Source organism: Plecotus auritus (assembly GCF_963455305.1).
Source record: "Plecotus auritus genome assembly, chromosome: 12".
Lineage (NCBI taxonomy): Eukaryota > Metazoa > Chordata > Mammalia > Chiroptera > Vespertilionidae > Plecotus > Plecotus auritus.
The window spans coordinates 37,753,421-37,766,199 of record NC_137778.1 but is presented as its reverse complement, the minus strand read 5'-3'; the positions used below and the strand labels follow the sequence as shown (position 1 = coordinate 37,766,199).

At 46.8% G+C, this 12,779-nt stretch overlaps 2 protein-coding genes across 6 annotated transcripts in view; one reads left to right on the top strand and one right to left on the bottom strand.

Moving 5' to 3' along the window:
- The window catches only part of CTTNBP2NL (CTTNBP2 N-terminal like), a 45,175-nt gene extending 34,205 nt beyond the window's left edge, over positions 1–10,970 (top strand). Inside the window, exons 4-6 of the mRNA XM_080648964.1 lie at positions 1,706–1,936; positions 4,891–4,998; positions 6,677–10,970. Coding sequence (XP_080505090.1) covers positions 1,706–1,936; positions 4,891–4,998; positions 6,677–8,158 — 1,821 coding nt within the window. The 3' untranslated portion in view covers positions 8,159–10,970. The remainder of the gene's footprint in view (positions 1–1,705; positions 1,937–4,890; positions 4,999–6,676) is intronic.
- ST7L (suppression of tumorigenicity 7 like) overlaps positions 1–12,779 on the bottom strand; it is a 219,620-nt gene that overhangs the window by 105,016 nt on the left and 101,825 nt on the right. For 2 of the 5 annotated variants that reach the window (XM_080648958.1, XM_080648963.1), the window contains exon 15: positions 2,663–2,935. The exons of 2 other annotated variants lie outside the window; for them this stretch is intronic. In XM_080648958.1, the coding sequence (XP_080505084.1) occupies positions 2,783–2,935 (153 nt within the window). In that variant the 3' untranslated portion in view covers positions 2,663–2,782. Of the gene's footprint in view, positions 1–2,662; positions 2,936–12,779 lie in introns of those variants that run through there. One more of the 5 variants, XM_080648956.1, reaches the window with a different exon arrangement.

The following is a 12,779-nucleotide window of genomic DNA, read 5'->3' as shown; positions in this document are numbered from 1 at the left end:
TTTGAAATACAATAATAAAATATAAATAGGCAATTCAGGAATTGGTCTTATCTTTCTGCATTCTGAGTGGACTAGAGCTTATTTTGAAATTTCACTGAAAATTTCCTTGGTTATTTGGAACTGGGGGAAAATCTTGGACTCTGTCTTCCAGGCCCCTCCCCTGTTTAATTCACATGCGCATACACACACGCACACACACACCCTCACACACACGTGCGGGCACACAGCAGGGTAAGGAAGATGGCTATCGGTAACTTAAAGGAACAAATGGCGTTCCCTTTTCCTATTCCCGGCGTACAGGTATTATCCAGAGACCCCAATAAGGTCATCTTTTGGCAAGACAAGTAAAACCCAGTGCTTCTAACTCTGCGCTGAGCACCTGCCACCTGGTGCCAACACAAATGAGAGGCACAGGCTGTGATCCTGGGCCTTGGACTTGGACAGTTTAAGGAAAAAGGAAGCATCAGCTTTTCAGCACTGAGACATACTTCCGTTAAAGAAACCCCAGGCTTTATTTTATTCAGGGTTTGGTTTTTGTTTGTTTTAAGCATAGCCATTGAATTGTGAATTCCCCTTTCAAATGGGTTCCTATTTGTGGATGATGGTTATAAGAAAACATAGCCCCTGATGAAATAATTTTTTGAATTGATACATGACAGTAATTTTCTTAACTAGATTTCATTTGAAAGTTTAAATTACATGGTACTTTGCTGTGGTTTTTGAGAGAGTACTGTGTGGAGTAAAGTAATTGCTAATGTCACTCTGTCTGCCGGCACATACTGTATGCTGCTCCTACGCAGTAGGACTTACGTCCTTCCTAGCTGAGGGGAGAGAAGCGGAAGCCTGAGAATGTCTTTCCACTCCCTTCCTGGTCCTTAGACCCGATGGGCACCAGCCTGCATTCCCTGCTGACCTCTCTCATCCTCAAAGCTCACCACCCCCGAAGTGGGTGAGGGGATGGAAGTAGCAGCTGAACAGAGACTAGAAGAGGGGGTGGAATTTGGCAGCAGGTAGAAGGGATTTGTCTGCACCCCTGGTTGTAAGTGCCTCTGCCCTCTCGACCCACCAACTGAGTGAAGTTCTGTTTGTAAAAATCACAGCTAGTCCTAGATTCTAATTCAGAAGCATTTTTAGCATGCTTTACTTATCTACAGCCACCTTGATAGGGCTCCAAATATGTAAACTCACCACATTTCATGCTTAGCATATTTTAGAAATGCAAGAGCTACAACTCAGAAAGAAAAGATCAGATACACCTGTGGGTAATATACGCCTCACCAGCAGAAGCCGTGAGTGTGGTGGTTAAGGACACAAACCTTAGAGCCAGGTGCGTGGGTTTAAATCCCAGTCTGAGCACTTGCTAGATGAGTAACCTGAACAGGTTACCTGACCTCTCCTAATAGTTTTCTCAGCTGCAAAGTGGAGATGATGTCACTACCTAAGAGGGTTGTAAAATTTAAATAAGTTAATGTTAATATAAATGCTTAGAACACACCTAATACGTAGACAGCTCTGTATAAGTATTTGTTCCCAATATCATACTGTGCCCCCATTCTGATGTCATTTCTATATCTAGATGGCTCCATCGGATCTGTAGCCAACAGGTTCTATTCATACTAACCCATCACCTTTAATGTAAAACTACTAGCAAATCCCTTTCCTCAGTAATTTTAAAAAGCAAAATGCAATTTTTTTCTCTTCCCAGGCGCAACACAGAGATACTTTCATTGAAGAACGCTATGGAAAATATAACATCAGCGATCCTTTAATGGCTCTACAGAGAGACTTTGAAACACTGAAGGAGAAAAATGATGGCGAAAAGCAGCCGGTCTGCACAAACCCACTGTCGATTCTCAAGGTGGTGATGAAGCAGTGTAAGAACATGCAGGAACGGATGCTGTCCCAGCTGGCTGCTGCCGAGAGCAGGCACCGCAAGGTGGGCTGGCCCGGGTGACGTGGGCTGCGTGAGCTCCTAGGGAGGCTGTATAAATACTGCCCGTACTGCTTGTCAGCTGCCGGTTCTCACCGGGATTCAATCGGAGGCTCCCCAGGCCTCCAAAAGCCCCTTAGCTCACCGTGGAGGGAGGGAAGAAAACCAGGCTGTTGCACATGCTAAGTTTAGGGAGTGTGCCAGACACATGCAAGACAGCATTCCTTCTTGCTAGGGCGCTCCAAACACTTGGTATGTTTTTTCAGCTCTCGATCATTCAAACTTTGGCAGCAAACTGGGGTGTAACCAAGCTTGTAGCTGAACGGAGCATTCTGTTTGCTTACTTACGTGATAAATAGAAAGATTAACAAGTATTTGGGGAATGAGCAAGCGAGAGAGAATTTACCTTACTATAAGCCATTAAATTATTTTCATTTGTTTCTAGTGTTGAGTTTCATTGCATTTCATTTCTCATGAAACCATAAACAGTACCTAAGGTTGTTTACCTTAAAACTGTTCTGCCCCAGTAGGAAAGTGTGTGTGTGTGTGTGTGTGTGTGTGTGTGTGTGTGTAGGCCTGATAGCCCTAGTTCGGAAGGCAAACCTGTGCTTTCCTCATCTCATTGGAATTTTAGTGCTTATGATGTTATTCCCATTCTTGTCATTTACTGCTCAGATCTGGCCTGTAAAACATGCTTGGCTAGAATCTGCCTTTTTTTTTTTTTTTTTTTTTAACCATTGGTTTAGATTTATGCCCACAAGGGAGGGCATCAGCGCAATTAGTAGGAAGCAACTTATTCTGAACAACTGGGTTAGCAGCTGCAGCTTGATGGACCTTAGTTTACTTTTATGGTTACCTGCATTCAGGAGCCATCTGCTTAAAACACGTGACACATTGCTTAGACTCAGGTCTCGCCCATGGGTTTTCTGTCCCTTCAGAGTCCAAATGAAAGGTCAGAGTGGGGGTTCTCAACGATGGATGGGCCTCAGATGGTTCATGGTCCCCCTAAAAATACACAGAATGCCGAAAGTTTGTGCATTCTTATAGAAAATGAAAATTTCCCCCTATCTTTCATTGAATTCTCAGAGTTGTACAAGATCCAGAGAAGTTTAACCTCTGGTCTACGGAAATAGCCTGAAGACATTATGCCCCAACTTTAAAAGGGGTCGATGGGTTTGAGTTAGTTGCTCTAAAGCAGGGGTGGGGAACATTCGCCCGCATATAAGGCCCAAGAAATCATTTGGTATGGCCCAGCCCAGGCAACCACAGGCAGGACTCGAAATTCAATAAATCTAGGAGCTTTTTTGATGGCAGCGTAAAGTTCTAGTAAGTGAATTATATTAAACAAATGGTATTATAAACGAGAGGCCCAATGCACGGAATTCGTGCAAGAGCAGGCCTTTCTTCCCCCGGCACCGGCTTCCCTCGCAGCCCCGGCTTCATCCAGAAGGTTGTCTGGAAGGACGTCGGTCTAATTAGCATATTACCCTTTTATTATTATAGATCGCCACATGGCCTTGTAGAAAAAAGTTCCCTACCTCTGCTTTAACGTGTGTCGGGGGAGTGGGTACATAATCCTCTAAGGAAGTCTCGCAGCATCCTTGTTTGGGAGGCCGGCCTTTTCCCACTTCAAACAGGAAGTAACTGACGCTGAAGGGCTGGCTGGCTTTCGAGCCCACGGAAGGGGTACCTAGTGTAGGGGTGACTTGTGGCTCTGGGTGATTGGGGAAAGGAAGACTTTAGAAATAATTCCAAATTCCTTAAGAATGTATTTCAATGTAAGAGTCTTGGAATGTTAACTATTTTAAACCAATTGCCTATCTAATCTTATGTGTTTTATCAGAGTAGAACACTGACTTTGTTGACATCAAGTAGTACCTAGAGGCTTATAATGAGGGTGCTTACGGTCCCAGTTTGCCTGAGAGAGTCCAGTTTCTGCCCGTCACCCTGGCATGCCCCCTTTGACTCTGAGAAGCACTGTTTGAGCAGTGAATTACATGGTTACTCTGCTTGTTATGAAACCAGAGGCCCGATGCACAAAATTCTTGCAAGAGTAGGCCTTCCTTCCCCCCGGCTGCCGGCACCCGCTTCCCTCTGGCACCTGGGACCCGGGCTTCCCTCGCAGCCCTGGCTTCATCCGGAAGGTCGTCTGGACATCTGGTCTAATTAGCATATTACGCTTTTATTATAGATTCCCTAGTCCACCTCTTCCCAGTCCTACTCCTCAACATTCAGACTGCCACTTTTTCTAATAACCACTTATTTCAGTAGGGAACTTCCATATTGCTAAATAATATACGGCTCTTCCTTTATCAGGTTTAGACACTTCCTTGCTTCCTTTTATTATAGATGTGGATTTCATTATCTTACACCCCACCTCCCTTTTCTCTCCACCCTTACCACCTTCCCCAAACATAACCCCCTTTCCTCGCCCCATTCTCTGTCGCCTCTGCTCTTCCCGAGCCCTAAGCCTGTCCATTCTGTGTCTTAGAGGGTAAACCCTGGCTCAGGCCTGGCAGCAGATGCCTGGCTGCCAACATCCTATGTCTGAGAATGAAGCTGAGGGCACAAAGAGCTGTTCTGGGAAATAGAGCCTCTAAGCCAGGCCCCCTGTTTTCTGTGTGACATCAAACCTCTCCTCTGCAGTCCCCGCCACCCCCAGGTTCCTTAGGCAAAGCAGCTTCCTCCCGATCCCCAAGCAGTCACCGCTCCTCCAGCCTCTCTCTCTCTCTCTCTCTCTCTCTCTCTCTCTCTCTCTCTCTCTCTCTCTCTCTCTCCCCCAAGTGTCATTTAAATTCCTCGTCTGCCATGTCAGTGTGCTCCTCGGTCGCCCTGACTGGGACTGTCTGTCTGACTCTGGAACGGTCTTAGGTGCTTCGCTAGATAGGCACTTAGTATTCATTGAATTATAAGTGTGATCCCTGGATATTTGGAAATGATTTTTTTTTAACTCTTTAAAGGTGATCCTAGACCTTGAGGAGGAAAGGCAGAGGCACGCCCAGGACACAGCAGAGGGAGATGACGTCACCTACATGCTGGAGAAGGAGAGAGAGAGGCTGACCCAGCAGGTAATCGGGGGAGGGCTTCGCGCAGCATCGACCTGGAATAGCTTTTCTCAGAGACTGTTCTGCCAGGTGTAAACTGGTGTTGCTCAAGGAAAAGGGCCTGTAGTCCAACCAGTCCGGGAATGACTGGATTAAACAAAGCTAAGCAGGTTTCTAACTTCAGTTTCTCAGACCCTTTAGTACGCAAATGTACTGTGAGTCTGCAAGGAAAAGACAGGGTATTCTGCGTCGAGCACATCTGTGTTTCCATAAAATCTTTTCTTGATATAGATCACTGCCTGTGAGGCCACTGTTCCCTGGAATACACTTTGGGGAACACTAACGTCAAACACTGACGTTCTGACTTAGGACTCCGGTAGAAACACCTTTTATTTGTGTTTTTTTTTTTTTAATCCTTACCCGAGGATATTTTTTTCCCATTGGTCTTTAGAGAGAGAGTGGAAGGGAGGGAGAAGGGGAAGAGAGAGAGAAATATCGATGTTAAAGAAACACATCGACTACTTCCTCCCGCATGGGCCCCAACTGGGATCGAACCTGCAACCGAAGTACATACCCTTGGCTGGGAATCAAACCCGAGACCCTTTGGTCCATGGGTTGACACTCTAACCCAGGGGTGGGCAAACTTTTTGACTCGAGGGCCACAATGGGTTCTTAAACTGGACCGGAGGGCCGGAACAAAAGCATGGATGGAGTGTTTGTGTGAACTAATATAAATTCAAAGTAAAGGAGTGGAGGGGAGAGCAAGAGAACCCTCAGCTCTTTCAGCTCCGCGAGCCGGATAGAACAGCCGAACGGGCCGGATTCGGCCCGCGGGCCGTAGTTTGCCCACGGCTGCTCTAACCATTGAGCAAAACTGGCCAGGGCAAAACATTTTACATCACAGCCCAGTTATATATACACAGGCCTAAAACATATTATCTTTTAAAAGTTCTGGTTATGACTTACTCAGTTGGTTTCCCCACCCATGAATGGGTCTCCACATTTGACAAATACTGACTAAAAGGATTCCATAACCCTTCCCTTTAAACGGGGTTGGGATAATGATTAAGACAGACTGCATTTGTATAAAAAGTATGATTTAAATGCAGCTACTGGTGTCTGCGTTTAAGCCCAGAAAGAGTTACTGCCGAAGCTTTAGGTTTCTTCTCCAGCGGCTCTCATCACAGAGCCTCCTTCATGTGCTCTCGGTCCTCTAACTCTCCACACACCTGGAACACGATGGTGGCTCGGATTCCCACCAGGACCCCTGAGGCTTCACAAGAACTAGAGGTGCCTCCTAAGTCATCAAAGAGATTAAATTGTGTGTGTCTTTTTGTTAGGTGTCCTGACACTTCAGAAATATCTGATCTAAGCCGGCTGCTGTGGCTCAGTGGTCGAGTATCAACTAAGAACCAGGAGGTCATGGTTCGATTCTCGATCAGGGCACTGCCCTAGTTGTGGGCTCGATCCCCAGTGGGGGGCATGTAGGAGGCAGCCGATCGGTGATTCTCATCATTGATGTTTCTATCCCTCTCTCCCTCTCCCTCTCTAAAATCAATAAAAATATATCTGACCTAGGCATGTGGCATGCGTGTCATCCCGTGTGCAAGAAGAGCTAGCCAGGGCACCCTAGTTATACCTGTTCAGTGTATCTCTTTGGGTTTTTACTCTAATCAAGATGTGTGGTGGTCTTTCTTCCTAGTTGGAATTTGAAAAGTCCCAAGTGAAGAAGTTTGAGAAAGAGCAGAAGAAGCTGTCGGGCCAGCTGGAGGAGGAGCGCACCCGCCACAAGCAGCTCTCGTCCATGCTGGTGCTCGAGTGCAAGAAAGCCAGCAGCAAGGCGGCCGAGGAGGGCCAGCGGGCCGGGGAGCTGAGCCTGCAGCTGGAGAAGGAGAAGGGCCGGGTGGGTGCGCTGGAGGAAGCACTGGCGGCCGAGCGGAGGCGGGGCCTGCAGACGGAGGCCCGGGTGGAGAAGCAGCTGTCTGAGTTCGACATCGAAAGAGAACAACTGAGAGCAAAGCTGAACCGAGAAGAGAACCGGACCAAAACGCTGAAAGAAGAGATGGAAAGTTTGAAGAAGATCGTGAAGGATCTAGAAGCTTCTCACCAGCATAGTAGCTCTAATGAGCAATCAAAGAAACCAGTGACCACGTCTAAAGGCACAGTGACCGAGCCTCCCAGGCTAGTGTCCGTATTCTGCCAAACGGAGGGTTTTCCTGCAGAAAGAACCCATGGGAGCAGCGTAGCCAAGATGACAACCACTGGGCTGCCCGGGCCCACCACTCCCAGTTACTGTTACGCAAAAGCCAATGGCCATTTTGAGCCAGAGATGCAAACGACCAAGGAGTCCATTACAGGCAGCAGTGTGGAAAACCAGACGCCTCCACGAGAGAAGCCTGTGGGCTCGGCCCACGAGAAAGCCGTGGAGAATGGTGGGTGTGCCGGGGGAATGGAGAGCCCGGTCCCAGTGCCGAGTCAGCTGCCGTCCAGCAGTAGCTCACTGTCTCCCAGCAGCACTGCGTCCTCCTCCCTCACGTCCTCACCTTGCTCATCACCAGTGCTAACTAAGCGCATGTTGGGGTCCTCAGCCAGCAGCCCCGGCTACCAGTCATCCTACCAAGTAGGCATCAACCAGCGGTTCCATGCAGCTCGGCACAAATTTCAGTCCCAGGCAGATCAGGACCAGCAAGCCAGTGGTCTGCAAAGCCCTCCGTCCAGGGATCTGTCCCCCACCCTCATAGACAACTCCGCTGCCAAGCAGCTGGCCCGAAACACCGTCACTCAGGTGCTCTCCAGATTCACCAGCCAACAGGGGCCCATCAAGCCCGTCTCGCCCAACAGCTCGCCCTTCGGCACAGACTACAGAAACCTGGCCAGTGCTGCCAACCCAAGGGGTGACACCAGCCACTCACCTACTCCAGGCAAAGTGTCCAGTCCTCTGAGTCCCCTGTCTCCAGGGATCAAGTCCCCCACCATCCCCAGAGCTGAGAGAGGAAACCCTCCACCCATCCCACCCAAAAAACCTGGCCTCACGCCTTCTCCCTCCGCTACCGCTCCACTGACCAAAACTCATTCCCAGGTGTCCTCTGGGGCCACCGCCGAGGACCTTGCGAGCAGCTGCTCTTCCAATGCTGCCATGGCCAACGGCAAGGACGTTGAGATACTTCTGCCTCCCAGCAGCTAGTCCCTGAGGGGTCTGCACAGTTGACATTCCATCAGATCTTGTCCAAGAGCTCGGAGTCAGACCGTTGAGTCAGGTCGTTATTTATTTTGATAGTAGCTGAAACCATCTGTATAATACATTTAGTGTATTTCACTTTTTTTGTATTTCTTTTTAAGTAGAAACTGAGTAGTTTGGGTTTTTATGACTCGCCTTCGTACTATAAAGCTAGAAGGGCACCTATAAGACATCCCAAGCGCAGCAGTCACCGTGGTGTTGTGATGGAGGGAGCTGAGTGGGTGACTTGCTGTCTGTTTTAGGACTAGAATCACTCGACACTCATTTTGAATTATGCAGAAGTGGTTCATGCAGATTTTTATTCCAGATGAACATGTTTTAAAAGTGCCTGAAATAAGACTGCCATATGAATGTGATTCTGCAGCAAAAACACGAAACGGCTCGTTTAATTGCAGAAAATTAGATCCTCTGTGAATCCTGAATGTTAAAAACAAGCCCTGCTTTTAATCCTCTTTTACTGTTTTTGATACTACAAGCTGCGTAAGTAGAGTGGGGATCCTAAGGTGGGTGTGACCTCACCACCAACCGGAGCTTTTTAGAGCCCCGAGAAGCCCTCCTGAGCATTACGTAGTTGGGGTGCTGATTTTCTTGTACTCTTGAAAGATTAAGTCACTCCCAGTGTCCTGCATACATTCTTGAATAGAATGAAATCACATCTCCATTCAAAAAATGTCTTCAGGCATCTACTGTTTGTAAGGAACTTCTGATTCCGATTGCTATTACTTGAATAGGAACTGGTTACTCATTCTGTATAAAAGTTTTGCCACAGAATGAGGTCTTTATTCTGTAATCAAAAAGCAATAATTTAAAATTCGCTCTTTGTAATATAAATCAAAATTATATAGGTTTTACCAAGTTGTTACTCTTATTCTCCAGGCTGCCAGCACTTGGTGTCTGTCCGTGGAACCAAATTAACTTTTGCCTAAATGGAAGTATCACCTATCTGTATAGACACACATCCCTTTACGTGTTTAACACATAAATATTAGTGTGATTATATCTTTGGAGTTTGCAATATCGCATAAAGGATGAGTAGAAATGCATGTTAAGATTACCTACCAAAGCAACTAGATGGGTCTGGAACCTCAATCGAAGGAGCAATGGTGCCCACAGGAGGCGGGGAAATTCCACATGAAGTCAGATTCATAAAAAGGCAGAGCCAGCCCTAGCCGGTTTGGCTCGGTGGATAGGGCATCAGCCTGCGGACTGAAGGGTCCCAGGTTTGATTCCAGTCAAGGGCACATGCCCGGTTGTGGACTCAATGCCCAGTCGGGGGCGTGTAGGAGACAGCCCATCAATGATTCTCTCTCATCATTGATGTTTCTAACTCCTCCCTTCCTCTCTGAAATCAATAAAAATATTTTTTTTAAAGGCAGCGCCAAACTAACCCTAGTGTCACAAAACTGAACGGGCCGGGTCAATGAGTGAGGTGGTCACTCGGCCCCATGGTGGAAGGCTGCGGGAGCAGGAGGAACCGCAGCACACCGGATGCCCAGCCCCACTTAAAGGCCCCCTCCTGTTCGTCCAGCAGCTTGTTGCCATTGCAAGAATGCTGGGCCGGGGTTACCAGCTCCTCACGTTTTATAAAATCCAAATTTTCACGAGAAACATCCTCATTTTTAAATACCAAGAACCGATTCCAAAACCGTTTAAACGCTGCTCGTTAAACACTTCTGCAGCTGGATTTAGCCCCCAGCGTCCGAGTTGCAATCCCTTTCGTTCTAGAAATTTGAATTCTTTCCATCATGGCAGGCGTGTGAGGACAAAAGCCTCCAGACTTCCCAACTTGTGGGCTAGCACAGGAAACAAAGCCCGTAGAGTGTAATGACCATCTCCCTCTTCAAACCAGACTGCCCACAACCCAGCTCCGACGTGGTTACCTGGTTCTGTGTCCGCAGGGATGGGCGTCACAGACATGGTGTCCAGGGATGGTGTCCTCATACATTCTCGCCGACCTCTACCCAGCAGCCCCTGACCTGTCATTTAAGTCTGTTTCCTCTTAATCCAGGATGAGTTGATGGGCAGGTGATGAAAATTAATGTGTAACTCACAGGGGAGCACATCGGTGTCTCCACAGCTTATGGTTTGATGAAGGCCAATACTTAACAATTAAAAACTATTAATGCCCCAGAGAGTCTACCAGTGATGAAGGGAGTATCTTAAACTTCCCAAAGCAATCATGCACTGAGCTTTATTCCCAGCGTAGCCAAATGATGGTGTTGATGATAAAATAGCTGAACTTTGTAAATTGAGGGGCAATCGTCCCAGAGTATTATTACCTCTCTTGCTTTAAATGGTAATCTTAAAGGTTGCATTGTGCTCTTCCTTTATTTTGGCATAGATATATAGAGAGAGAGATTATGGGGAAGTTTATTTCTTAGGAAGTGCACTGAATAATGTATTTCTTTTACAGTGTAATATGGGGGTGGGGAAATGAAAAAGAAATGTGTATTTTTGCTAGTTGCCTATCTTCTGAGATAAAAAGCACAATACTGCAATGGATCCAATAATCCAGTTAGGTATTATAGAATAGTATTTAAGTTTGCCGTAGATCGTGTGTGCTAAGTAAAAGTTCCATGATTCACAGTTTTGGTATTTAACCCATGTTGCAAAAGCTGTGTTACTGGTCAACAGATTATAATGATGTGCAACCCATAACACAGGCATTAACTAGTCACTAACATTTGTAAAGCAGATGCACCATGCAGAAATCTTCATCCATTTTTACAGCAGACTACATTAAAACAAGTTAAATCATACTGTCTGGGGGAAAGTAGTCTTGTTTGTACAAAGTGAAGAATGTTGCCCAACAAGGGCCTGTTTTGTTCCGGGAAGAAGCAAGTGGTGTAGAGGGAGCATTCGTTCACAGCTTTAAGAAGCCAAATGAAGTCAGGGACCATCCAGTTAGACCCCAAAAGGAGCTGGGACATTGGTTTTCTTTAGAACTGTAGAGTTGGAGGAAGCCTTCCCAATATCTGTAATTGTTGAACCATTTGGAGACTCTGAACCCTTTGAGAATCTAAGAAAAGCTAGACTCTATCCCCAGAAAAAATGGATATATACAAATTTGGTTGATGATTTCACAGGATCCAGACCCCGAAGCCATCCATGATTCGTGCCCTAACTTCAAAACACTGGTCTTGTCCTGCCTCTTCTCACCTCACCCATGACTGACCCTTGTCTCCTAGTCCAGTGCTGTTGCTGCTACTTTGTTAGGAAATGCGAGTTGTAGCCAGACCAAAGCACTTGAAAGTCCCTTGATGTACAAAAGATGTTCAAACAGTGTGGATGTTTACATATCTTAAGTTTCCAGCATTTAAGCCAATTAATGATCATTTCAACAAACCCTGGGCATATCTGGTTTCCCATAACAGCCTGTCAGTAATGCTGCCTGGTCAATTCGTGTGTGTGTGATTTATAAAGAGCGATTCTGGTGCTTAGTACTTGAAACAAAATTTCAAATGTCTTTTGAAACACTGGATGTGTATTCATACCCATGAGTCAGAGGTAGGCAATGAGCGTTGTTCCACAGGAGTCATTTTAATGTAATTGCTATAAAACTACTTGAGAACATTTGAGAACCTATATCCAGCCATCTGCTGGCATATCAATGGCCAATTCATTGGTAAAAGCAGAGGAGAAAGGTTACTGGTTCTCAAACTTTCTTGTGCTTCAATATAACCTGGGAGCCTGCTAAATATGCAGATTCCCGGGGAGGGGCCTAGGGACCAGGTGAGGTGGGTAATCTCCTGAGAAATGGTGCCCCATAGCCCTCACCAGTTCACTCACAAAAACTGGTTCTTGCCTTTGACCTAAGGAGATGTCTTAAGCTCCTGAGTCTAGTTTGCCAGAAGGCATTTTAGAGTCAAGAGTGTCTAGTTGGGTTCCCAGCCGTGCTGATGATTTCACACGCACGTTGCCTTACTAAACTTCACAAGGGTGCTGTGAGGTCATTGAGGACCAGGACAGGGCCTGGACTTAACCCCCAGGGCTTTGCTCTTTCCACTACCTGTGTTTCGCTGATCCCAGGCCCTCTGGTGGGGGGCGGGGGTGGGGGGGAGGATGGAAGGGGTGGGTTCTGACTGTAGACTAAAGTTGGGCTCTAGATAAGTGTGTCTGGGCAGATTCTTGGACTGGAGCAGGTTTAAACCCTGCAAGACACCACACTCGCCTCCTACTCACCCTACCCACCCACCCCCAAGGAGTGGATTATCAGACCTAACCAAGAATTCCCCTCAAGCAACAGATTTTCCTTTAATATTTAAGACAGAAACCAAGGTAGCTATTAGGAAAACAAGTTTTAAAGTGTTTCCTTTAAACAATCTAGTTGGGAGAAAAGCAAAACATTAACACAGAAACTTCACTGAGACGACTGAAGAACACAGTGGGGTTATTGAGGGAGCCCTGGCAAACGCACTACGGTGGCATTGAGGTGACACGGAAGTACCGTGTGGCTCCGTCCACACCGCTGAAGTGGTTGGTTCTGAGAAGTTACCGGAAGTGCCCCAACAAGTCTGGCCTTATCCCTGGGGAGTCACCTACTTAATTTGACAAGAGTCCTACTCAC